This window comes from Molossus molossus, unplaced genomic scaffold (assembly GCF_014108415.1).
Source record: "Molossus molossus isolate mMolMol1 unplaced genomic scaffold, mMolMol1.p scaffold_m16_p_2, whole genome shotgun sequence".
Taxonomy (NCBI): Eukaryota; Metazoa; Chordata; class Mammalia; order Chiroptera; family Molossidae; genus Molossus; species Molossus molossus.
The window spans coordinates 7,204,760-7,231,471 of NW_023425355.1; the positions used below are offsets into that span (position 1 = coordinate 7,204,760).

General features: G+C 40.6%; 1 protein-coding gene across 5 annotated transcripts in view; it reads left to right on the top strand.

The window, feature by feature from the left end:
• The window catches only part of ARHGEF9 (Cdc42 guanine nucleotide exchange factor 9), a 235,354-nt gene that overhangs the window by 182,725 nt on the left and 25,917 nt on the right, over positions 1-26,712 (top strand). For all 5 annotated transcript variants that reach the window (XM_036271154.1, XM_036271152.1, XM_036271153.1 and 2 more), the window contains 5 exons: positions 1,735-1,967; positions 7,277-7,406; positions 11,366-11,497; positions 18,847-19,090; positions 25,571-25,639. In XM_036271154.1, the coding sequence (XP_036127047.1) occupies positions 1,735-1,967; positions 7,277-7,406; positions 11,366-11,497; positions 18,847-19,090; positions 25,571-25,639 (808 nt within the window). The remainder of the gene's footprint in view (positions 1-1,734; positions 1,968-7,276; positions 7,407-11,365; positions 11,498-18,846; positions 19,091-25,570; positions 25,640-26,712) is intronic.

Sequence of the window (26,712 nt, forward strand, 5' to 3'; positions counted from 1 at the left end):
TGAACATCTATTTATCTATGTAGGTTTTCTATAATTTCTCCTAGCGTTATTTCTAGTTTTCATTGTATAGGTCTGACCTTATTTTTAAAAATTGATTTCTAAGGATTCAATTTTTGTTGCTATTATAAATACATTTTTATTTGACTTTCCTATAGTTTGTTGATTTGATATAGGAAAACAATTGATTTTTGTATATTGTCTTTGAATCGTGACACATAACTGAATTTACTAATTGGTTCTAGTATTTTTTTTATAGATTCCTTAGGATTTTATACATACACAACCATGTCATTTCTGAGTAAAGACAGTTTTATTTCTTCTTCAATATGTATGCCTTCTATTTCCTTGTTCTTATCTTATTGTATTGACCAGATTCTTCACTACAGTGTTAAGTAGAAATGATAAGAGAAGGCATCTTTTGTTTTGTACATGATCTTAGGGGCAAGAATTCAACATTGAAAATGGTATTAGCTTAAGCTTTTTCATGGTTGCCTTTTATCACATTGGGGAAGTTTCTTTCCATTCCTAGATTGCTGGTGGCTTGTATTATAAATGTATTTTTTCAAATGCTTATTATGCATTTATTTAAGTAATCATATGATTTCTCTCCTTTAATCTGTTAATGTGGAAAAATGAATTTAGATAAGTCTCTCATGGTGTAGTATTCTTTTAATTGCCTGTTTTTTTTATTATGTTTTTCTTTTTCGTGTGCTTAATTTTTTATGATTAAGTTCTAGGATTTCTTTGTATATATTGCATACAAGTTCTTTATTAGATACATTTTTCTCATTTTTTTCATCTGTGTGGCTTGCTTATTTAGTATTTTTAAAAAATAATACTTTTTAAAGTCTATGTGTAATAACTCCATCTTGATTTTTTTTGTATCCATTTATATTGCCTATTATTTCTCTTAGGTTTTGTTTATGAATCAGGTAATCTTTGTATGAGTAATGAACAGTGTATAAGAAAATTTGTAGAGGTTTTTTTTAAACTTGGAAGTAATTTCAAACTTAAACTTTCAGAAAAGTTGAAAAGTAAGAACAGTACAAAGAACATTAATATACTGTTTACCCAGATTCTCCTATTGTTAACATAACATTTCACTGTTTTAACTTTATAATTTGAATATGCTCTCCCTCTCTCTCCTTACTCTCCCCTCTTCCACCTATCTATGTGCATAGTTATATATACACATACATATACTCATATATTTTTTCCTTAGCCATTTGTTTAACTTGCATACATCATGACCTCTTTACCACTAAATACTCCAAGGTGTGTATTTCCTAAGTGATATTCTGTGGAGACAGTTTGAGTCTCTGGATGATGTGATTTCTTCAAAAAGGAATTATTATGGTTTTCTAGCTTTTCTCAGTGGTAATATTTATGTAAAAAATTTAGTCCACCATTGCCACAAATAGAACGTTTAAAGTTGTATTGCCATAACGTGTATTCCTATTGTGAGGACCAGTCTCCCCTCACCACCCTTCTTTTAGAGAATTTCCTTACTATTACTACTTAATTATTTTTCCACATGAAGTTTTACAATCATTTTTTCTAGTTTCCAAATAATTATTATTATTTTTTATTTTTACATTATGAATCCATTTAGGGAAGCTTGAGATTGTTATGTTGATATTCCTGCATAACAACAGGGTCTCTTTTTCTATTTCTCCAAAACTTCTTTTGGAGTCCAGCAGCCTTTCACTCTCTCTTTATTTCTTCTGCTCACAGCAAGATGGGTTCTGGATATACTCTGAGTACTGTAACAACCACCTGGACGCCTGCATGGAGCTCTCCAAACTGATGAAGGACAGCCGCTATCAGCACTTCTTTGAGGCCTGTCGCCTCTTGCAACAGATGATCGACATTGCTATTGATGGCTTCCTTTTGACTCCAGTCCAGAAGATCTGCAAGTATCCCTTGCAGTTGGCTGAGCTCCTCAAGTATACCGCCCAGGACCATAGGTAAGGGATCAAGGGAGAGAGGAGTGAAGGAGAAGCCTCCTCTACATGGTGGGCCTTACTGAGAATGTATGTTCTTTTTCCTTGTCTTAGCTTCTCTTAGCTTATTTGTACAGTGGTATGATTATATATTCTTGCTTACCTCACAGGGCTGTTGTGTGTATGAAGTAAGGGAAGGCTTATGAGAGTTACTTATAAAGTTGTAAATGAGCGTGTGCACAAAATCGTTATTGTACAACTTAGACCCTGCCTTCAGGGAGCTTATAGTCTGGTCCTTAGTCCTGAGTTTAGCCAAGTGATTCAATCCAGATGGAATAATTGTTCAGCTGTTTATTCTACTCTGCTTGATAGATTTAAATATTTTGCTAACAATCTACCCAACTATACCAACCTTAGATTTTTTTTCTGCAAGGCTAAATCCTTGGTTTTCTTTATCTTTTCTACCCTGTTCTGCCTCATTCCAACTGTACCTTCCCCTTATCCTGAACATACCGGGGGGAAATAGACTTGAGGCTTCCCCTGAATTTTTTTTCAAAATTTTTCAGTGTTTTCAAGGAAACCAACTCAAAATGGACCAAGGACCTTATCTCTCAGAATGGAAATGACACCCTTAACCCCCTACCAGTAAGGTAACCCCCGTACCGGTAAGGGATTCATCTGCAACAGTAGGGATGGTCTACAGTGAACTACCCCCTACTCTTTCACATGTTGTCCTTCATGACCTAGAGTCCCAGCCTGTTGCTAGACTGCCTGTAATTGGTATTGAATCCCTGACTGCAGACCAGCTGGCCCAGCTCTCTGCTTTCTTCCTGATGGAGCACTCCAAGAAGAAAGAAAGCCTTTGCCCAATTTTCTTTAGTTTCCTGCCTGATTCGTATTAGGCCTGCTTCCTACTTTTATTTGGCTCCATTGCTTGGGTTCCTTGGATCTGTCTTCTAGACCTAGTTGCATAAGGCCATGGGTGTTGGCCAGTTGGTTTTGTTTATGTCAAACTTTAGGTCAATCCCTGGGTTCATTTTTAAGTTGATGTTGTTCTTCCAAGCAAACCCTGGTCATGTGCTTCAGTGGTTCTGGGGCCCTGGACAGAGTTCAGATATGAATCCACATACAGTGACACTGGACTCTCCCTTTGTGTGAATAACAACACCAGTGGTAATTCTGCCTCCTATGCTCTCTTGGCCATGAGGGAGGCAGGTAGAGAAGGACCTTGCAAAGGAGGATTCTGCTTTCTCCTCCCTGAGTCAGTTTGCTAGCTTGGGAGTGGTGGGAATACTCGCTAGACATGAAATTTGGAGGTGACTATGTCTCACTTGAAAAGATTTAATACAACCCATTGTCAGAACTGAGTCCCAAGTTTTCTAAGGACATGGTTTCTTATGAGAGTTAATAGGACACTGAAGAACCCCCGCTAAAATTAAGATATTTAAAAAATAAAAAGGGAAATATTTATAGCAATTATAATGGAAAGACCCTTAAAGGATGGTCTTCTAGTCAGATTTCCTCCTTCTGTGGCTGGAGAGACTGAGGCCCAGACAGGGAAAAGACAAAGAGCAAGTCTGTGGGAAAACAGGAACGCAGATTGTGGACAGTGGTCTGAGAACCTAGCCTTTTATTTAAACTGTAGTCTTTTTTTTTAATCCTTACCCAAGGACATTTTTTTCCATTTTTTGTTCAGACAAAAAATGGAGACAGAGGGGAGGGAGACAGAGGGAGAGAGAGAGAGAAACATCGATGTGAAAGGGACACATTGAGTGGCTACTACCCGCACGACCCCAACCAGGGCCGGGGACAAACTGCAACCAAGGTATGTGCCCTTAGCGGAAACTGAACCCAGGTCTCTCTGGACCGCAGGTCGACGCTCTAACTGCTGAGCTAAACTGGCCAGGGCTATAGTCTTTTTTTAAATCCTCACCTAAGGATATGTTTATTGATTTGAGAGAGAGAGAGAGAGAGAGAGAGAGAGAGAGAGAGAGAGAAAGATCATTGTGAAAGAGAAACATTGATTGGTTGCCTTCCATATGTGCCCCAACCAGGGGTCGAACCCACAACCTAGGTATGTGCCCTGACCTAAAATTGAACCCACAACCTTTTGGTGTACAGGATGGTGCTCCAACCAACTGAGCCACTCATCCAGGGCTGGGAACTTAGCTTTTTAAAGAGCCCTCCAGGTGATTTCCATGCCCAGGGAAGTTTTTGAGCCATTATATTAGCCAGTCTGCAGCGTGTCTTCCAGTTCTGCTAGCCCATTTTGTCATGAGCCTAAATGACCTCTGCAGTTATACTTCATGGTGTTAAACTGCCAGAAGCAGCCAGTATTGTACCCAAACCTCAGTGTAGTAGCCTCCAGACCAGTAGTTTGAGAACTGGGATATTGGAAGATGGTTCTCAGACGTTTTCTATCACAGTGTATTTCCCACCTGCTCCTGAGTATCTTGTTCATGGAACCGGACTGGAGGCTCTAAAAATCATACTTGCTGAATGATGGCATCAACTGGGTAAATTAGATACTACACATTGCTTTTAAGAGCCCAGAAAGACAATTTTCAAGGCACAGCAAAAAAAGCTTTGTTGTTTCTTAGATCAAAGCAACCTTAGGGCCTTACCGAGTTTAGTGGGAACCAGTTAGATAGGTCGCCTGCCTGGGATTCGCCATTCCTGTGCTCCTTCACCTTGTGACTGGAGCCCTGCCTCAAGGCCTTCTTTCCTTCTGGGTCCCTGGTCCCCTCTCCTACCCCCAGGGATCAAGAGTTCTAAGAGAATGGCTCAGGCACTGGTAGGCTACCTTAGTCCCTGTCTTCCTTCGGCATGACCTGTTGGGCCCGGCACTACACCCAGGGCACAGGCTACCCTTGCAGCAGGTTCAGGGAGCTGCAGCCAGAGGACAGCTCCTGTGATGCATGTCAGGGTAGCTGGTATTTGAAGGCAATTAGAAGCTGCTGCCAGCTTAAAAGCTTAGGGAGATAGGCGTGAAGATAGGCGGGTCTGAAATGCAGGCAATCAGAGTGGCTGCCGAGGTAGAAGATTAGATGGATGGAGTGATAAATGGAGAACAATGCTACCTTTTTTTACAGAAGGGTGACGTGTCCCCACCCTGCCACTCAACCTTTCTTAAGCTGACAAGAATGAAGAGTGCGTACAAGAGAGAGTTTAGGGGACACATCTGGAATAATGCAGTCTTGCTTCAGTCAGTCTCTTCATTAAGGGCCTGGGCCCAGACCTCATCTGGAGACCTGGAGGCTTTGAGCAGGATCCCAGCTGGGCCATGGCTATTCACTTCTCTCACCCACTCCTAAAGCTAGTGGGGAAGGTTCGAGCTGGGAATATTTCCTCTGTAACCATTGTGAGAAAGGCAGCCAGCTAAAAATAGCAAAGGTGGACTGACAGTATGGCACAGTGGCATTCATGGCTGAGTTGGGCAGAGGTAAGAAGCATGGTGGCTGGCAGAGGTAATAAGCATTCTCATACCAGTGCTGGCCAATAGAACTTTCTACAATGATGTAAAGGTTCTATGTCTGTAGTAGCCACTGGCCATATATGGCTACCGAGTACTGAGAAAAGTAGCTGATGTACCTGGGCAACACACATTTTAATTTTATTTTAATTACATGTAGCTAGTGGCTACCATATTGAGCAGTATAGTTTGATGCTTTACCTTCCAGAAAGTGGCTTAAGGCATTTTCCTGATGCCCCCAAATCAGACAGAGGAATGGCATGGGAGACAGAAACTGGACCCAAAGAACAGGGTTTCTTACTGATGTCAGCGGCTGCTATACTGCAACCACCCCTTCTGTCCTCACCCTATCCTGCTTCTCAATGGCAGGCTCAGATAGTATTGCCAGTGATAAACTTTGGCAATGTTACAGAGCCCAATAGATCCCCCATAGGCTGGATCATCTACTGTAAAAGGGTAAAATGTAACATGAACAAATGTAAAGATTTGCAGTTGTGTTTAAGAAATCAACAGTTCAAGAGATAAACCAAAGACTGCATTATTCCAGATGTGTCCTGATGTGTGCATAGCCAATGGACACAGACAATAGTGTGGTGGAGGGTGGGTTGGGAGTGGGAGCAGGGAGCAGGGAGGTTAATGGGGGTAAAAAAGGAGGGACACCTGAAAATACTTTCTGTAACAAAGATAGGATTTTTAAAAAGAAACAAACAGTTCAACTATAGGTTGAGAGAGATTCAGCTTTCAGACAGCATATTTGAAAGAGACTTAGGAAGCATTAGATGACCATAAGCTCCATATGAGTCAGCAGTAGGATCCAGAAGAAACACTGAGAATAGCTAACATTCCTAACGGCTCAGGATAAAGAATATTTTTTAACAGAATTGTCTTGAGACAAAAAACTGGTTAGGAGGTATAGTAAGCATTATGCACTGGAGGTGATAAGATTCAGTAGTGTTTGAAGACTGTGGTCTGGCAGGTGTGCAGAAAACAAACTGGAGTTAAGGAATAAAAGAATTTACACAGATGACCAAACCCTCAATTAATCCTATTGTAGTTCTCCTCACTTTTTGGGAAACTGAGTCACTGAGAGGGTGACGAGACTTGCCGAAGACCACACCATTAGTCAGTGATGAAACTAGGGTTTGAGCTCAAGCAATCTGGCTTCAGACTCTGTACTAACCATGATTATATGTCCTGTCTCTCTACTGTACAGGAGAAAAGGTCTGGATCTCATTTCACAGTGATTCTGGGCAGTTTCCTAGAAATAGGTGATAGAAGAAATGGTAAAGTTGTCTGGACCACGCCACGTGTGAGGCTCCCTTCTTGGTCCTTGACAGGTTGTATCAGATAGGACACGAAAATAATGGTGTAGAAAAGATAAGGGTCTATTTGTATTTCCTGAAAAAGAAGTCTGCAGGGAGGCAATCCGTGGCTGCCGGGATGGCTCCATGGTCATCAGAGACTTGGGCTTTTTCCAACTCTGTTATCCTATACCTAGGAGTATGGACCTTATCCTTATTGTCCAAGATGGCTGCTAGAACTTGAGCCATTAAATCTACATCCCAAGCATCATGATTAAGGGCTAAAGAAGGGTATGCTGTTTTTCTTAAAAGAGATTTCTCAAAAGTTCTGCTCAACACTGTTATCTACCTATCACTGAACATAATTTAGTCACATGATGACCCCTTGCTGTAACAAAAGGATAGGTAATGTAGTCTTCTACTCCTGTGGCACGACTTCTATCAGAAAACCAGGGTTCTCTTATACTAAGAAAGAGGAGAAAGGATGTTAGGGTTGGCATGTAGCACATTGGTTCTCTGGCACATTGAATCATTCAACTTGTACATTTGTGTCTTCACAGTGACTACAGGTATGTGGCAGCTGCTTTGGCTGTCATGAGAAATGTGACTCAGCAGATCAATGAACGCAAGCGGCGTTTGGAGAATATTGACAAGATTGCCCAGTGGCAGGCCTCTGTCCTAGACTGGGAGGTAGGATCCTTACCAACAGGTATATTGGGGAGTCTGAAGAGCTTAGCCCGAACTTCACATAGCCATGGATGGGTGAAGAGGAATTAGATTTGAAGAGCAGCAGGAAGGATTTAGATTTGAGGCAAATCAAAAGTTTCTGCTAAGGAGAGGTATTGTGTCCTTGAATAACTTTCTAAGAAGGCTGGAGAAATCTTTGTGGCAATGCTTCATTAAGAAAGGAAAGGGTCATCTTTTTTGGTATTGCCAGGAAATAATTGGGTTGACTCAGTAGCCTTTCAAATCTTTTAAGACCTGGAATTTCATCACCACCAGATGAACACTTGGCTGAGGAGTGCTATATGCTAATTCACTCCCAAACACAGAATGCAAGGTTGGTTCTCTGGTGCAGGCCAGCCAACATACTTCTTTTCCTCTTGGAAGGATCACCTCACCCTGACACATCTACTAGGTCTACCCAAGCCTGCCCCCTTCAGGCCATGACTATCATCCCTACCAAACTGACAGACCAAATTCTGTGTTTTATCATCTGCTTGTAAAAATAATCCCTCATAGCCCCATTGCATTGGATCTAGATCCAACCTCTAAGTAATAATCAGTAGGAAACCGCAGGGAGAATGACTGCAGTTTCTGGGGAATTTGAATTTCTCATGTTTCTGATGCTGATATTTGGATGAGCTGCCACTTTACCACCCCTTACACTCATTAGACCCACTTGAAAGGAAGGGAGAAGGAACAAATCCCTGACAGCTGCTTTTTAATCATTCCCCCCCACCCCCGGGAGATTTTTTTTTTTTTTACCAGGAGCCCAAGTTTAGAGCTCATGTTTTGGAACTTGATTATGTATGGTTGTGATTTCCTCCTCATGGAGCCCCTCCCCTCACATCCTGATTATGTAATACCCAAGGGCCTGTCCCAGTTTACCATCAGATGATTTAATCCAATGGAGTTGGAGGAAACACAAAACCCCAACGTGATGGAGGCAGCAAAAGCATCTATTTAGAATCAAAGGTGGCTTGATGAGGCATACTCAGGGGACCAGGAGATTAAATGTGGAGCTGGATGGATTTGTTATTTCTCTGCCCTCTTGTCAGTAAGCAGCATTGAAAATAAACTAGATGAAAAGGATGGCATTTCCGGAGACCACAACCCCCACATCAGAAAATCGGCCTGTAATCAGGATAGGGTGCTGGGCACTGGAATATTGAGATGGGTGAGAGGTGGTCTTGCCTGTCCAGAGGGGGAAATCCATTCCACGCAGAGGGAACAGTGTGAACAAAATTCTGGAGGAGTTGAAGAGGACAGAAGGCCTGTGGGGAAAGGGGTCAGTGGGAAAAGATTTCACTTTTGGGGACAAGGCAAAGAAACATGTGGTAGAAGTGGGACAGAGGAGGCAAAGGGGGAGGGCTCAGAATTCTGATTTGGTGCTCTCAAGCAGCCATATAATGTGAGCCAAACAGGAACCATTGTATTATTCCCATTGTCCAAACGAGGAAACAGATTGAGAGCGGTTAGCCTACTTCTCATGCACACAGAGTAAATTGGTAGCAGCAGTGGATCTAGAACCCAAGACTTCTGAGATTTTCACTTCAGAAAATCTCCCAGGCAGCTGGTTGCTGCTTTAGGATGACAGCATCATTCTACTGTGGTTCAGTGGTTAGAACATGGATTTTGGAGGGAATCTGTCCTGGATTCAGCCACGTTAGAAAAATTACTTAGATTTCTCTGACCTTGGTTTGGAGAGTAATAACAATACATTCCTTATTGTGTTGTTAGAGGTATGAATAGGAATATGTGTATAGCACAGGATACAGGGCATATAGTAATAGTCAAGATAATCGCTTTCACATATGTAGAGCTTATAGTGTGATGTGTACTTTCCTAAGAACTTTATATGTGAATTTATATAACCTTCACAACAGCTAAATGAGGTTGGTATTGCTATTATCCTCATTTTAAAGATGAGGAAACTGAGGTAGAAAGGAATGTGAGTTGCCCAACATCAACACCAACCACCTTGGTGAGCATAAGGAGTGTCTTTTTTCAAAGTTTTGTTTGTTCTTGTTTTGCTTGGTGGAGTTAATGTTATGAGAATAGAATTGGTCTGCTGACTGATCCAGTGGGTAGACCAGATGACCCTGAGTAGTCCTAGTCCTGATCTGATCATTTTCAGTTTAGCAGTGGTGCCTCTAAAAGTAATCTTGGCCATCTTTGTATGACATTGGCCCCTTTTTAAAGCTTTTGTTCACTTCATACATATTCCAAATAGACAGTGGCACATCTTCCTGGCATACCTCAGATGGGACATGGCAGACTGGTACCACTTTCACCTTTCCATTCCTTCAACAGGAAAGGCCTGTACACCTACCTCATTCTGAGGACTTCCTCTCCCAGCCCTGGACCTCTGGGTTCTGTGCTAGTATGTGGGCCCCTCAAGGAGGGGTGTTTATCCAAGTTCTAAGGTATCCCGGGGCTGGAGTCTGGAGTCACAGTAGTAACTCTGAGCTTTCTTTCCGAGGTTGTATTATTAGAAAATATTTCCACTGAGCTCCTCTCTTCCTTTCCAGCTACCACTCTCTTTGGTTCAATGCTGTTTGCCTCTGATTATTTCTGGGATGATACATTGGCCTTCATTTCAACCTTGACTTCAAGCTTTTGTTGGTAGGGCTCAGATCTTAGCATCAGAGTATCAGGGCTAGGAACTTAGACATCATCTTCATACACCTCATTTAACAGCTGGCAAAACTGAAACCCAGGGAGAGGAAGGCACTGACCCTCCAACAATTTTTGGCCTAGAGACAGCATAATGTAATGGTAAGAGTGAGCACATTCTCTGGAGCCCCAGATTTGAGGTTTGGTTGCAGATCTGTCGCTAACAAGCTGAGTGACTTTGGCTGATCACTTGATGCATATGGAACATGGACTATAAAATGAGAGCAAGAATATCTATCTCCAAGGGTAATTGTGCAGGTCAGAAGAGATAGAGTTAAAGTTTGTAACACAATGTCTGACCAATATAGGTGTTCAGTGAGTATTAATTCTCAGTTTCTGAGCCACTGCTCTTTGTTCCCATCTTCACATAGGCCCAGGAGTACACATCCCTGTGCCATGGCTTTGATTTGATTTGCCTTGTGTTCCATGAGTTCTGAGCACACCTGTATTAGTCTCCTCTGCTGGAGATGTCAGCTCCTTGAGAATTGGTGCCAAATTTAACTTGGCATATGATAGATACTCCCACATACCTCAGACGTAGCAGAGTTACCATAAAGAAGGAGCCCTTAGAAACTGTAGAATTAAATGAGTTAGGAATCAGGTCTTGGTGCTTTTTGGTGTGTCTGACTCTACATTGCAAGGAGGAGGAGTGGTTTCTAGCTCCCTGGCTAATAAACCAAAGGAGCATGTGGTCGTGAAGTTTCTTGTTTAATCAGTAGATTTTAATGAACTGAGAGGAGAAGAAAACACTATTGTAAGGGGGTGAGTGGATTCTCTTTTCCTCTATCATCATCTCCTTCTTGCTCTCCCCTGTCCCCTTTTTCTTACCTGGGGATCAGAGAGACTTCTACCACCTATTTCAGATTATTCTTCATGTGCAGAAATGAGTCTAAAAAACTAATGCTAGGATGAAATACTGGGGCAGAGAGAGAGATTCATGGAGAAATAGAGGCAGAATTAGAGAATGAACCTCATGGCAGCTGGTGCCCTTAGAGCCAGAGGGCAACTGACTAGAGCAATTCTAGATGGTCCTGGGGCTCATTTGGCCTCAGGGTGAATGAGAGTAGTAGTCTTTCCAGCTCATGGAGCCTTTCAAGGATCCCCAGGAGTCTCTCCCTTCATCCCTCCTTTCCCACCAATCCTCTGTTCTAATCCTGTCCCAGATTCTGCACAGCCCTAGGTACCTCCAGGCAGGTGATGGGTCCATCCCTCCTGCCTGGCTGCCTCTCACTGTCACATGTCCTTCCCAGGGCGAGGACATCCTAGACAGGAGCTCGGAGCTGATCTACACTGGGGAGATGGCCTGGATCTACCAGCCCTATGGCCGCAACCAGCAGCGGGTCTTCTTCCTGTTTGACCACCAGATGGTCCTCTGCAAGAAGGTAATCACACCCTCTTCTTCCCTGAGCGATATGGGCACTTCAGGGGGGCACCAGCCCCTCCCTCTTTATCATCCCCAACTCTCAATAAAGTGGCTAAAACCGATGGGTGAAAAACAGACAGGATATTGGCAGCAATTTCATACTGGGATTACTGGTAGGGCATGAATACCACAGGCAGAGCTGGCTTATGGGCATTGAAGCTCTGAAGTTGGTATATTTTTGTCTCAGTATCATTTTTACCAATTGCCCTCCTTCCTTCCATGGTGATCCTTCTCATTGTCTTCCACCCAGAGCTGAGAGCCTACTTACTGGTTTACACCAGTCATTAAAATTTTTAAATATTTCTATCCCAGAACAGTGGTTTCCCTGAGCACTTCCCCCCATTTCCACTCTAATGGCTCCGACCACCTGACTGACCCCTCACTGCCCTAAGAACCAACAAGGGGCCTCCTACCTTTCCCTGAAAGGTATGTGCTTTTGCGGTGCAGGAATTTCTGCTCTGCCCTCACCTGTTTCCTACACAAGTTGTATCACTTCCCTGTAACTCTTGACAGGGCTCGACCCCCAGGAGGGGGCATGCAGGAGGCAGCCAATGGATGTTTCTCTCTCACGTCAATGTTTCTATCTCTCTCTCCCTTCCATCCCCTCTAAAAATCAATAAAAACGTATTTAAAAATAAAAACTTGTAGCTTGATTTAGAGTGTGTGTGTATATGTTTACACACATATGTATTTATATATGTTTATTATTAAATAGAAATTATGGTAGGTTGAAGATGCCAGTGACTTCTAATTATGTGATCCCTTCTTTAACTTTTGCTACCCTCCCTCTTTTCTTGTCACTTTTCTCTTTGTTCTCTTTCTTCTTGTCCTCTATGATGGCTGTCTCTGTTCCTCTTCATCTCATTGCCCTGTTATTTTAGTTATGCATATGTATTGTTATTTTTTTTTTTTTGAGACAATTATAGTGGAAATTATTTTGCTGCCTTGGGGGATTTTTCCCTTTGTTTCATGTTTTCCCTTTCACTTTTTTCTGGGCAAAGGAGGAGAGCCATTTTCTCCTCTCCTCAGTCATTCATCCATTAATGTTGCTACAGCCCAACAGTTGTCTCAAACAGCCTTTTTTCTTGAATCATCTGTCCTTAATTGTACCAGTTTGGACATGCTCTGTTGTCTCCTGTGTCATAACTACTTAGTATTTATGTTGTTTTTATCGTATTCTGGAAGATCAGAACTAAATAGAGTTTAATGATGCTAGAGAGAGAACTTCTTTTGTTAAAGAAACTTTCTGCATTTGGGCCATTTCTTCTTGCACTGATTGGTCAGACTTGGAAGATGAGCCATTTGGGACTACTAAAAATACCAAAATAGCAACAGAGATGAGGATAGAGAGAAAGAAGATGAGGATTTGAAGTCAGAACACCTGGGTCCTAGACTCTGTTGTCTCTTATTAATTTGTCTAACCTTGGGCGTAAATATTTATTTTTCCTCAGTGTTAAATCAGATCTATGATAGAATTTATCTCAGGAGGCTTTGAGAAGAACCACCTAAGTTAGTGGGAAGCAGTGAAGTATATATACTCTTAAGAGTATAGATTCTAGGGACAGACAAGAGGGAACCAATTTCTTTTTTGAGTTGTGTGACCTTGGATAAAGTCTCAGTGCCTATTATTATCTCTTCATTTGAAAAATGGAAATTATAATTATGTCTACATGGAAGGGAAGTTGGGAAGGTCAAATGAGACAATATAATTGCTGTATATGGCACATAGTAAATACATAGTAAATACTAGCCATTGCTACTATTACTGTATATTTACTGTTACTAATCATTTATTCATCAAATTTTTATTGAGAGGCAGTATACAGAAAGTTAAACAAGTGTAGATTCTAGAGCCAGATAGCCTGGACTCAACGCCCAGCTCTTCCATTTAGTAGTTTTTATTCCTGGACAAGTTTATTAACTGTTCTATGTCTACAGTTCTTCATAAAATGGGATAATGACAGTACCTTCCTTGTAGAATTGTAGGATTATTTAAGTTAATAAATTCAAAGCATTTAGCTATTGAGGAATGCATAAAGGAAATATGATACACACAATGGAATATTATAAAGCCTTAAAATAGAAGAAACTCTTGCCATTTCCAACAATGGGGATGAACCTGGAGGACATACTAAGTAAAATAAGATAGAGAAAGATAAATACTATATGATCTCATTTATATGTGGAATTTAAAACAGTTGAACTCATAAAGACAGAGAATAGAGTGGTTGTTGACTGGCTGGTGGGGAGGGGGGAATAGGGAGATATTGGTCAAAGAGTAAAAATTTTCAGTTATGGAGGATGGATACGTTCTGGAGAGCTAATGGGCCAGCATGGTGGTCATAGTTAGTGCTTCTGTGTTGTATTCTTAAAATTTGTTAAGAAAGTAGACCTTAAGTTTTCTCATCACAAATTTGTGGTAATTACTTCACAATGTATATGTATATCAAACATCATGTTGTACACCTTAAATATATACCTCAAGAAAGCTGGAGCCCTGGCCGGTTTGGCTCAGCGGTTGGAGCGTCGGCCTGCGGTACAGAGAGACCTGGGTTCGGTTCCCGCTAAGGGCACATACCTCGGTTGCAGTTTGTCCCCGGCCCTGGTTGGTCGTGAGGGTGACAGCCACTCGATGTGTCCCTTCACATCGATGTTTCCCTCTCTCTCTCTTCCTCTCTCTCCCTCCTGCTCTATCTGAACAAAAAATGGAAAAATGTCCTCAGGTGAGGATAAAAAAAAAAAGAAAAGAAAAGAAAGCTGGAGAAAAATGCAAAGCACTTAGAATAGTGTTTGACACATAAATTATGCTAAATGTTCACTGGTGCATTGTTATTATTATTGTTTTGTTATTAATAGGTATGTACTCTAGATGCTGGAACAAAATAATGAGGAAGATAAATCCAGTTCCAGCCCCATGTACCTTCCCCAAGATCTGGAGAAAAAAAACCAGGGTGACTCAGGCTAGGAGGTAATAACCAGGGCCCCCTCTAAAGAAGTAGAGAGGACCTTATTGACAAGCAGGTGAGGCAGACTACAGTCCTGAACAGTTGCATTCCCCAGATTACATCACCTGTCATTTGCACAAAATGTCCTGCAGTATCTTACTAAACCCAATGAAAACCCAGTGAGTCCAAATTCAAATAGCTCCCACTGTTTCAATTATGTAATATCAGGGATGGGGGTAGGTTCCTTGCTAGAGCTATAGCTAGGGCCAGGGTGCTTGTCTGCAGACCTCTGAGGCTCTCCTGAAGAATTACTAGCTTCCTTAACATTCACCATCTCAGATTACTGAAAGAGAAAAGGAAGAAGGCTGGCATACTATTAAAAACAAACCCATTTAGGCAGGGAACTTGTGGCAACCCAGATAGCACCTGTTGTGAGCACCTATTTTACCATGTCTCAATGAAAACACTTAGCCCACCATTAACACGTAGAATGTGGGCAGCCTGGTCCCAATAGGACCATATGCATCCAGGATTCAGAGAGGTTTGTCACCTTGCTATGAGTAGAAGCTGAGCAGAGAAACCTCTGAGGCTTAGTCAACTGTCCTTCCCTGGATAACTGCTGAGTGAGGCAAGACAAGGAAGGTGCTGTGCTTGGCACAGCTTAAATGGGCAGACAAAACTAAATGCTGTAAAACAGAACAAATGCAGCTCAACAATGTAGTAGCTGAGTGTCACTTGTATATGGGTGTATAGTCTGTGTTAACATTCAGAAAAGGGAAACCACAGTGAGCAGCTAGAGGGTGCAGTCAGAGAGGACTTCTTTAGGGAGGAAGCATGTGTGAATTTGACCTTGAAGGCTGGAAGTGTTGAAATAGCAGGCATCATTGGGGCAGAGAGGAGGTATTAGTGTGAGCCCAATTATAGATCTGTGATTTTGGTGAGTGAGTGGCAAATAATATTTGCCACCTACCACACCATCCCCACTCCCACTCTGAAAGAGTGTGAAATTTCCAGGGATAGTGGGGTAGCCATGTAAAATTTTAAATATTCAGAGTTAACTTTGTTTTGATTTATTTTCGGTCACAATATTAAACTTACCTTGGAAGTTTAAATGAACTAAAGGAAGCATTGAGATTTTTACATTTATCAAAAGGAGTTTTAAAATAATACAAAACATTGGTCTGGGAGCAAGAAAGGTCAGCACCATATATATGAGACAATGCTGGCCTCATTGTAATTGAACACAGGTTTGACTGCCTGATGCAACAAAAGCCAAACTCATGAGACAGGTGCTGGTGAGAAGGAAAGCAGTTTATTCAAGTGCTGGCTACCTGAGAAGATGGGGACTCTTGTCCCAAACCTCTCAATGCAGTCAGGTGTTTTTTTTATTGGGAGGGAGAGGGAAAGCAGAACAAAGAAATCAGGAGGAGAGGGTTTGAAAATTCTCTACATGTAAGTCATCACAGTCCATTCTGATGATTATCTTGAAATAAGTCAAGTGGAGGTACATTTTTATGGTTGATAGTCGGCAAGTCTCCCAGAGCCAAAACATCCAGTTACTGAAGTTAGCCTCCTTCCCCAAAGCTAGTTCCTCGAACTCTCACACAGATATATAGCTTATTCACAGTCAACATATTAGTTAACAATTCATCTTTTATAAAAAACGCTTTTAACAGAAACAATATTGAAAGAATAGAGGGGTGGGTTACATCACGCCCTGGTAACTGTGTGTTTAGATTTGAGATGTACAACCATTTTACAAAGTAAAGATGACTCCCCTCGTTTCATAGATGAGGAAATTGAGGGTCAGAGAGGTAAAGTGGCTTGCCAAGACCACACATCTATTAGTTTAAACTCAGGGCTTTCCACTGTTCCATGCTGCTTTATGGCCTTAACTATACTTTCTGGTTGGATTTTCTGAACAGTGGATAGTTTTTAATAATTTATATCACATCCTTACACTTGGCCTGATGACTAATCTGGTGCCCCAAACCTCATATTCAACCCTCTGGGAAGTCTAAAAGAGCAGGCAAAGGGAGAATATTAATGATACATCTCTTTAGCCCTCTGCCACAGAAACAGAATTCTCTCTAGTTACTTGTTATCCCTAACCCACCCCTCCCCCCAAACACAATAGGAGATTCAGTTGATGCTTTTAATTTTGCTTCAAGATCATATACGTCCTTTTCATTTTTGGAAACTAGTGAAGGTTTTGAAGGCTGACAGTGATCCAACTCAGAGGCAAAGGAAGCTGCAGGCTGAAGTTAGGAATAGAGGGAGGTTGAGACTGCCTTGATCTAGCCTGGTGAGTACCCACCTGTATGGTCCAGACCTGGATCCTTAGGTCTATGTGTATTTGTATTATGTATTGTAAGGCAGGTTTCAAGCCTTTACAAGATCAAACTAGATTATATTGATCCATTCTCATCTTGTCTTCCTTTTGTAGTTCGATTAGCCTGACAGAGCCCACTTTTAATGTATATTTCCAAAAAGTCTTCGTGAGGATGTGGAAGTCAGTGCATGGGAGCCACCCCATTCTTTTGGCTGTACTGAGCCTGTTCACTTTGAGCTTGGTTAAAGGAATCCGCTGTGAAAGAGGCTTGGAGCAACATTTGCCCACTCTGTAGAGCTGACCTCTTCATCTCCTGTGAACTTCATGCCAGGAGCACCCAGCAGATCAGAACCCATCTGTACTCACAGCCTATTTATGTGAATGACTATTTTGGGAGAGAAAAGAACAATGTGGTGGTTATTTTTTGTAAAGCAATTCAACACGATCTGTATTTTCCAGCCTGAGGCTTAAGACTGATAGAGCTATGTTGGAAATCCTTAAGGACAGCTTTCCCCAGCTCTACCAAAAAGTGTGAAGAGTTAAGATTGGGAATGTGGCTGTGGCCAAAGGCAAATCCTTTGCAGATAGTCTGCAGCTGAGAAATGAATCATGCCAGGCAATTCAGTAGAATGGGAATAGTTTAACCAAACCATATAATAATAATAAAAGTTAATGAACATTTCTGACTCTTGTCAGATTGTCTAAAAGTCCTAACAAGAAGACAGGAGGGAGAATTGGCCAGAAAGGGCCCCTGCTACTAATAGAGGACATCTGTCAGGACAGGACTCACTGGGGTCCTCTTTGGCCAGACTCAGCCATACCACATGACCCAGCATTAGGTTTGCTCTCGGGGGAAGCTTAGGACAGCGCCGAGAGGAGGAGGGGCTGAACGACTACTTTGAGAGACCCTCATCCACAGGTCCTTACACTCCATAGGTTCACATGTCATTTCATCTAGCTCTCTGTTTTTCTTTTTTTTAACTTATGAAATATTTGACATTCAAACAGATATGAAAATAATACAATACACACCCATATACTTACTATTCAACTGAAGAATTATTTTTTTACAAATAGTCTTCCTCCTTTCCTTTTCTGCTTCTTCCCTTCCTCCTCTTCCTTCCCTGCCTCTCCCCATTCTCATCTTTATACTGTCTTGAATTTCTCAGGCATTATTGGTGTATTTTTATAGGTTTGTATATGTGCATGTATCCTTAAACATGTGGCAACTTTTGTATGTTTTTAAATCTTATATAAGTGAAATATAGATGAGATAAACTCTATAGAAATGAAATCAAGGGAATGATGAACATGGGATTTGAGATGGAGGTTGCCTTGGCATCATAAATTTTAGATCGGGTGATAGGTTTAACAAACCTTAATACATTATTAAAAGTAATTAAGTAGCCTTAGCTGGTGTGGCTCGTTTAGTTGGGTGTCATCCTGTGCTGGTTCATGGGTACATGCTTTGGTTGTAGGCTTAATACCCAGTAGGGAGTATGCAGGAGGCAGCCGATCCATGTTTGCCTCTCACATCAAGGTTTATCTTTCTCCCTCTCCCTTTCTCTCTCTAAAAATAAATAAAAATATTTAAAAAGTAATTAAGTAAATAAATATAGAAGTAAGAGCACCATTCATAGACTAATGATGAGTGTCTCATGGAGTGAGTTAGGATTAATCCAATTCTGTGCACTCAAGAGCAAAACAGCAATGATAACAACAGGTAGGCAATATACTATCTGTATATATCTACATCTTCTATCTTTCTCACAATAAGATTTGTGAGATTCATCCATGTCAATATATGAAGCTGTTTATTAATTTTTACCTCAATTTCTCCTGCCAGACTAGACCTTCTCCAAAAATCCCCTCAGGGCTAAGTTAACCTGCCCAAATTTACAACAAAACAACTCCCAGTGGTACTCCAAAACAGTGGCAGTGTTAACATCCTGATGTACCTAAGCGCCAATTCTCCCAGTTCCCACTCTCTATGTACCTTTAACAAAAAGCCTTCTCTTCCTTCCCACGTAGGACTTGATTCGGAGAGACATCCTGTACTACAAAGGCCGCATTGACATGGATAAATATGAGGTAGTCGACATTGAAGATGGCAGAGATGATGACTTTAATGTCAGCATGAAGAATGCCTTCAAGCTTCACAACAAGGAGACTGAGGAGGTACATCTATTCTTTGCCAAGAAGCTGGAGGAGAAGATACGCTGGCTCAGGGCTTTCAGAGAAGAGAGGAAAATGGTACAGGAAGATGAAAAAATTGGTAAGTGACTTCAGAAGAGAAAGAAGAATGTGGTTCTAAAAAACATAGAGGATTTGAAATAGTTTTCATTGTTCTAAAGGCAAAAGGAAGATTTATGTTGCAAACTGACTTAATCCACTTCGTTGGTTTCCTATTATTAGGTGCTTTTTGGCAGATACCAGTAGTTTCCATTTGTTAGGGTTTAGTGAGTTATAGGTGAGCTTCCTCTACAGTCTCATTACTAGATAAAACTATTTTTTTATCTTTATTGTTCAAAATATTATAGATGTCCCCTCTTTTTCCCCCATTGTCCCCTCTACCCAGTTTTCACCCCTCCCCAGGCCTTCACCACCCTATTGTCAGTGTCCATGGGCAATGCATATATGCATGTAAGTTCTTTGGTTAATCTCTTCCCACTCCCCCCACCTCCCTTCCCTCTGAGATTGGTCTGTCTGTTCTGTGCTTCCATGCCTTTGGCTCTGTTTTATTTATGAGTTTATTTTATTCATTAGATTCCACATATAAGTGAGATTGTGTGATACTTATTTTTCTCTGACTGGCTTATTTCACTTAGCATAATACTCTCCAGGTCCCTCCATGCTTTTTCAAAGGGCAGTCGAGCTTTCTTTATTACAGCTGCATAGTACTCCACTGTGTAAAGGTACCACACGGAAAGCAAACCTCAGACTAGATTCTCTCAAACATATGAACATTCACCAGCAAACCAACACGAAAGCAGTCATGCAGCCTATTCTGTAATCTCAGCGCCGTCTCAGTTCTGCTCTTAGACACATGGCAGACTCTTCTGTGAGAGGTTAGTCAAGGCAGATTTGGTAATATTACAGTGACAGGATGCAGCTGACTTTCTGATCAAAGTCTGGTGACAGAGTCTTCTTATGAGGGTCCAGGCATAGCACCTATTGTCAGTTTTAAGCTTTAGGCTTCCCTCTGAAGGGTATAGGCTGCAGGACTTACTGGATTCTTCTGCCCAGTTTTGTTGAGGACTAAGGTGCCTGGAGAACATTTGTGGCCACTGCACATCTTTTCTAACATTCACTTTACCAACATAAGTTCATTTGTAACACGTGTTGGGCTCCTTAGGCCTCAGACATTAAGACAACTGAACTGCTGGTAGTAGTAGCCTCTGTAGCAAAGATTTCTGAGTGTTTAATATTGGTCACAAATCACCTCTTGAGTATACATTCCTGATTAGGGCACTTGAAATATTAACTAAATGATCCTAGAGTATAGATGACAATCAATGTACATGTATATGTCACAAACTCTGTGTGAAATATTTTAAAGTAAATTATAGAATAGGGTCTAAAATCACAACCACTTGCATGATTTATATTCATGCTAAACCATACTCTTTTGCATGAAAGAGGTTGTTCCCCTTTTCCAGAGATGATATGGCTGGGAGAGATACTGTTTTTGTTTTGTGTTTTATCCTCAGCCGAGGACATTTTTCCATTTTTTGTTCAGATAGAGTGGGAGGGAGGGAGAGAGAGAGAGAGAAACATCAACGTGAAAGGGACACATCGAGTGGCCGCCACCCGCACGACCCTACCAGGGCTGGGGACAAACTGCAACTGAGGTACATGCCCTTAGCGGGAACCGAACCCGGGTCTCTCTGGACCGCAGGCCGATGCTCTAACAGCTGAGCCAAACTGGCCAGGGCAGAGATACTGTTTTCATGCTGCTTCCCAAATGGGAGTTAGGTTTCATTGGCTGTAGTTTTGTGGTTTACAAAGTACTGTCAGGCTCTTGCCCATTGTCCTGCGTTTCTGGCCTAAAAACATAAAATTATAAAAATCCAGTCTTTGTAATTCCCTAAAAAAAAAAAAATAGTTTCTGTTTTTACACCACTCCTAATGGGAGTAGAATTGTACCTTAAAACACTTGTACACTCAGGTTTGTAGCAACTGCCTCTAGAACAAAGAGCCTCCCCACTGAGTCCTGGTACAAGTGGATTCTCCTGTCCTTCAGTGCGGGGGTTGAAATGGTCCAAAGGCAAGGCAGTGTAATCAGAAAGACACTGTTTAGTCTCATCCTAGTCTTCTCAGGTCTTGGGTACAATGCATATTGATAAGTCACTTTGAGTTCCATTGGTGTCAAATTGCTTTTAGCATCTGGGCACTGCTTTGGGACATGATGTGGAGTGGTTCAAAAATGCTGCTGGTTCTCCCAGTGGTAGGCAGCAGCAGTCTTTGACATTGCCTAGGTTGTTAGAGCTATTAAAGGAATTTTCTCAGTGTGCTCTCTAAAGCCCCTAGATCAACTTGAAAATCTCCTCCACTGCCTCTGGTTCAAACATGACGTCTCACACACAATGTCCTAATGACCTGTAACTTTGAGAATCTGCTTCTAATATAGCAGTTCTCAACCTGTGGGTCGCGACCCCTTTGGGGGTCGAACGACTCTTTCACAGGGGTCGCCTAAGACATAACAGTAACAAAATTACAGTGATGAAGTAGCAACGAAGATAATTTTATGGTTGGGGGTCACCACAACATGAGGAACTGTATTAAAGGGTCACGGCATCAGGAAGGTTGAGAACCACTGCTCTAATAGAAAAGCTTCCAGAGGTTGATTCCTGGCAGGCCTGTGTTCATCTTTTAAAAACGAAGTTTTTCAGATTATAACATTAAATTACTTTCCTTGTAGACTTTCATTTATAGACCAGAAAAAAAAAACCAAACAAACAAACAAACAAACAAAAAGATAAAACTAAAAACCACATGTGAACACACAGAGCTAACTTTTATAAACATTATAATATATTTTCCCATTTTTCTATGATAAATTAAACAAACTATCATGGCTAAATTTTTTTTTCTATCATCTCCCCGCTGCCTCTCCTGATGAATAGATAGAATTTTATTTTTATGGTTTTTAGAGAGATATAATTTTTATCATTATTTTCACTTAAAATTATATCATTATCATTTCCCTAAATTATTTAAAATTTTAATCATTATTCTATGGCTGTCATATGGATTTACCATCATTTTTATGTTTATTGTTTTTACCTTTTAATTATAAAATATATACATGGTCATAATAACGATTTAAACACTTATGGATGTGTAGTAAAAAAAAGTTTAGAACTTTTTTTTCTTCTCTGTCAATCCTATGCTGTGTGAGATAATCAGTATTAATTTGGTATACCTCTTTCTATACTTAGCTAATGCTTATATAAACACATATACACATCAGACTTTTACCTTTTTATTTACCAAAATTATACATATTACTCTGTAACTTGCTGTTTTAAAACTTAATTAATCATAAGTAACTCTCCAGGTGAAGAATGTAAAATCTTAATATAATTCTTTTTTAAAATTTTTATTAATTTATTTTTGTTACAGAGGTTTCTCCTTTTTTCCCCATTGACACCCTCCTCCCCATCCCTCCCACCCCGTCCCCAGCTTTGTTGTCCGTGTCCATTGGTTATGTGTACATGCATATAAGTTCTGTGGTTTATCCCCCCTCCACACTCTTCTGAGGGTTGTCAGTCTGTACCCTACTTCCACATCTCTGGGTCTACCCTATTCCTCAGACTGTTATGTTCATTATATTCCACAAATAAGTGAGATCATGAGATATTTGTCTGGCTTGTTTTGCTTAGGATAATACTCTCCAGGTCTCTCCATGTCGTCTCAAAAGATAAGAGATCTTTCTTTCTTACAGCTGCATAGTACTCCATTGTGTATATATACCACAGCTTTTTTGTCCATTCATCTACTGATGGACACTTGGGCTGTTTCCAGATCTTAGTTGTTGTAGATAGTGCTGCTACTAACATGGGGGTACATATATTCTTTCTGATTGGTGTTTCAGGCTTCTTAGGGTATATTCCTAGAAGTGGGATCACTGGGTCAAATGGCAATTCAATTTTTAATTTTTCGAGGTAACACCATATTGTTTTCCATAGTGGCTGCACCAGTCTGCATTCCCACCAGCAGTGTATGTACAAAAAAAAAAAAAAGACCTACAGCCAATATCATAATCCATGGGCAAAAACTAAAATCATTTCTCTTAAGAACAGGAACAAGACTTTCACCACTTTTATTTAACATAGTACTGGAAGTCTTAGCCACAGTAATCAGACATGAAGAAAAAATAAAAGGGGTCCAAATTACTATAACTCTTTATATCAGTCAGAGTTCAACCAGAGAAGCATAACCAATAGGAGATTATTAAGATATTTTTTTTTAATAAGGAATTGGCTTATGTGATTGTGAATCCTGGTTGAGCAACTCCAAAATGGTAGAGCAGGTAGTCAGGAATGACAATCATGGACAAGCTCAAACTCATGGACATAGGCCAAAACTGTCATCTGTAGACAAGAAGGTCATGAGAAGGATGGAACTTCAGGTACATGGACTAAAGTTGTGAGTCAGAATTTCTTATTTTTCAGAGTGGGGAGACCTCAGCCCTGCTTTTAGCCCTGCTTTTTTTTTTTTTTAAGTGGTAGAGACAATGACCATGAACTCTATGTTCTTCACAAATTTTAAGTGCATGATATAGTAACATAAACTGTAGAATCGGTGTTGTACAGCAAATCTCTAAAACTTAGTCATATCTTGAGTAAATAGAAATTTATACCTATTCAACGACAACTCCCCATTTTCCCCTCCAGCTAGCTTCTGGGAATCACCATTTTATTCTGTATATCTATGAATTTGACCTCATATATAGTTTATATACCTCATATAAAAAAATCGCTCTCTCCAGTTAGGCTCAGTGGTTAGTGTAGGCCTGTATACCAAAGAGTCGTGGGTTTAATTCCAGCCTAAAATTCATGTAGAATATAAAAAGGCCCATAATAACTAAAGGTATCTAAGAGAGAACAGAGCTGAAGGCATCACTCTTCCTAATTCAAAATATATTCCAAAGCTACAATAATTAAGATAGTGTGGTACTGTTCTGGCTGGTGTGGCTCAGTTGGTTGGGCATTGTCCAATGCACCAAAAGGTTGCTGGTTTGATTCCTAGACTGGGCACATGCCTGGGTTGCCGGCTGAATCACCTTGGGGGTAAGGGGCATGCAGGAAGTAGCTGATCGATGTTCTGCTTTCACATCAGTGTTTCTTTTTCTCTCTCCCTCTCCCTTCCTCTCTCTCTAAAAATCAGTAAAAATATTTTTAAAAAACAGTATGGTAGTACCATAAAGACAGACATATAAACTGTGGAAATAGGATAGAGAGCCCAAAATAAACTTACATGTATAAGTCAACATGTCTTCACGAAGGGTGCCAAGAATACAAAATAAGGAAAGGATGGTTTTTTCAAAAAATGGTGCTGGGGCCCTGGCCCGTTTGGCTCAGCGGTTAGAGCGTCGGCCTGCAGTCCAGAGAGACCCTGGGTTTGGTTCCCGCTAAGGGCACGTACCTCAGTTGCAGTTTGTCCCCAGCCCTGGTTGGGTCATGTGGGTGGCAGCCACTCGATGTGTCCCTTTTACGTCGATGTTTCTCTCTCTCTCTCCCTCCCACTCTATCTGAACAAAAAATAGAAAAATGTCTTCGGGTGAGGATAAATAAAAAATGGTGCTGGTATCAACATGCAAAAGGATGAAATCAGACTTCTAGGGTAAAAGCTTCCTGACTTTTATCTTGGCAGTGATTTCTTGAATATGATACCAAAAACATAGGCAACAAAACAAAAATAGACAAGTGGAACTACATTAAACTGAAATACTTCTGCACAACAAAGGAAATAATCAGTTGAATGAAAAAGCAACATGTGGAATGAGAGAAAATGTTTCAAACTGTATATCTGATAAGAAGTTAATTTCCAAAAAATATAAGGAACTCCTACCACTCAATAGCAGAACACCAAATAACTCAATTGAAAAAATGGACAAAGGACTTGCACAGGTGTTTCTGTTATTTCATTAATTGCTTTTTGCCATTTGATTTTTTTTTTCCCTCCTTCTGGAACTTTTGTTATCTCTGTATACATTTTATAATGTAATTTCTTACATTTTTACACATTCTTTTTGTATTTTTGCCTTTGGTTGTGAATTCTTTTTTCCATTTTATATCATATTTTATTTAACCAATCTCCACTTACCAGCCTTATAACTCATATTCTTTTATTTCCCCCCGCTTTATATTGTGAAATGCATCTTTGTAGCTAAATATTTGTCCAAGTTTCTGACTGCTTTCCTTTTTCACTTTTCAAGACCTTTGAGGCCCTGGCCAGGTAGCTCAATTGGTTAGAGCATTGTCCTGATGTGCCAAGGTTGCAGGTCCGATCCCTGGTCAGGGCACATGCAAGAATCAACCAATGAATGCATAAATAAGTGGGACAATAAATCAATGTTTCTCTCTCTGTATCTCCCTTCCTCTCTTTCTCTAAAATCAATAAATATGATTTAAAAAGAGAGACTGTTGATATATCTTGCCAAAATTACTCTTCCAGGAACATACTAATTTATATATTTAAGAAAGGTTTATGTTTCTCCTAACAAAATCATGTGTTTTTATGTTTCTAGGCTTTGAAATTTCTGAAAATCAGAAGAGGCAGGCTGCGATGACTGTGAGAAAAGTCTCTAAACAAAAAGGTAAAGCTGCCTTTCACCAACACTCCCCCCACCCCACTCCCTGCCCCACTACTCACTCTTGTTGTGAGGCTGGGAAGCCATAGGCTATGTGCTTTCGTATTCCTAGGCTTATTTCCACACTGACGTTTACTCGGGGGTGGTGGAGTTTCCAGGTTCCCATGTGTCCCTGTTTGTTTGTGACAAATGGTCTTACAGGATTAAGTTTGAGGAATGGATAATGTAAGGTAGTTATGTCCAAAGATAGCTCATTGGGTACAGGAAAAAAAAAATAGAACCTCTTTTTTATTTTTATTTTTACTTAAATGAGAGAGAGAAACTAAAGTTTACTAACAATTTAGAGACTGGTGGACAATAAAAATGTGTAGGATTTATCGGTAAGTATAAATATATTAGGGAAATGTGCAGACCTTTCTTTCATTGGTTTGGAGACATTTGGCACATCAAGAATCCCAAATCACAGTGAAGAACTTCAAACTGAATCAAGGAGATTCAAATATTCATTCTATCTCTTTCTTACAAAATACCTTGAAATTCAATTTGAATACGAAATGAAGCCCTATTTTTTTGTTTCCATGAACTACACAAAATTAAAATGCTTAGTTGAGTAAAGCGAAGGAACTACCTTCTGTTTATTTGAGAGCCTATTCACTCCCAGTCATTTTACATAAGTTCTTTTGTTTTATCTTTATGGAACCCCCGAAAAGGCAGGCATTGTTAGCCCCATTTTCTAGGTGAAGGAACTGAGGATCTTCTGGGTGAGGTAACTCTGAACCTAAGTCAGCTTGACTGTAAGTCCCCTTCTCTCTACCTAGGAGTCTGCTGATTTTCCATTTTGAGAAAGAACAGCTCACTTTTTTTTTTTTTTTAGTCTCACCTCAATTACCAACAAATGCTTATATTACTGACAGCCACTGTTATTGTCCCCAGGGGTGGGCAATCTTACTGAGACCTCAGTTTCCCCAGGCCATTCCTTCTGCTTTCTCAGTGGGCTCTTGCTCAGAATGAGTCACCGTACCAAATGATCAGATTCAAGTTGCCTGAAATTCCAGAAGTCACATAAAGCACTCCTAATT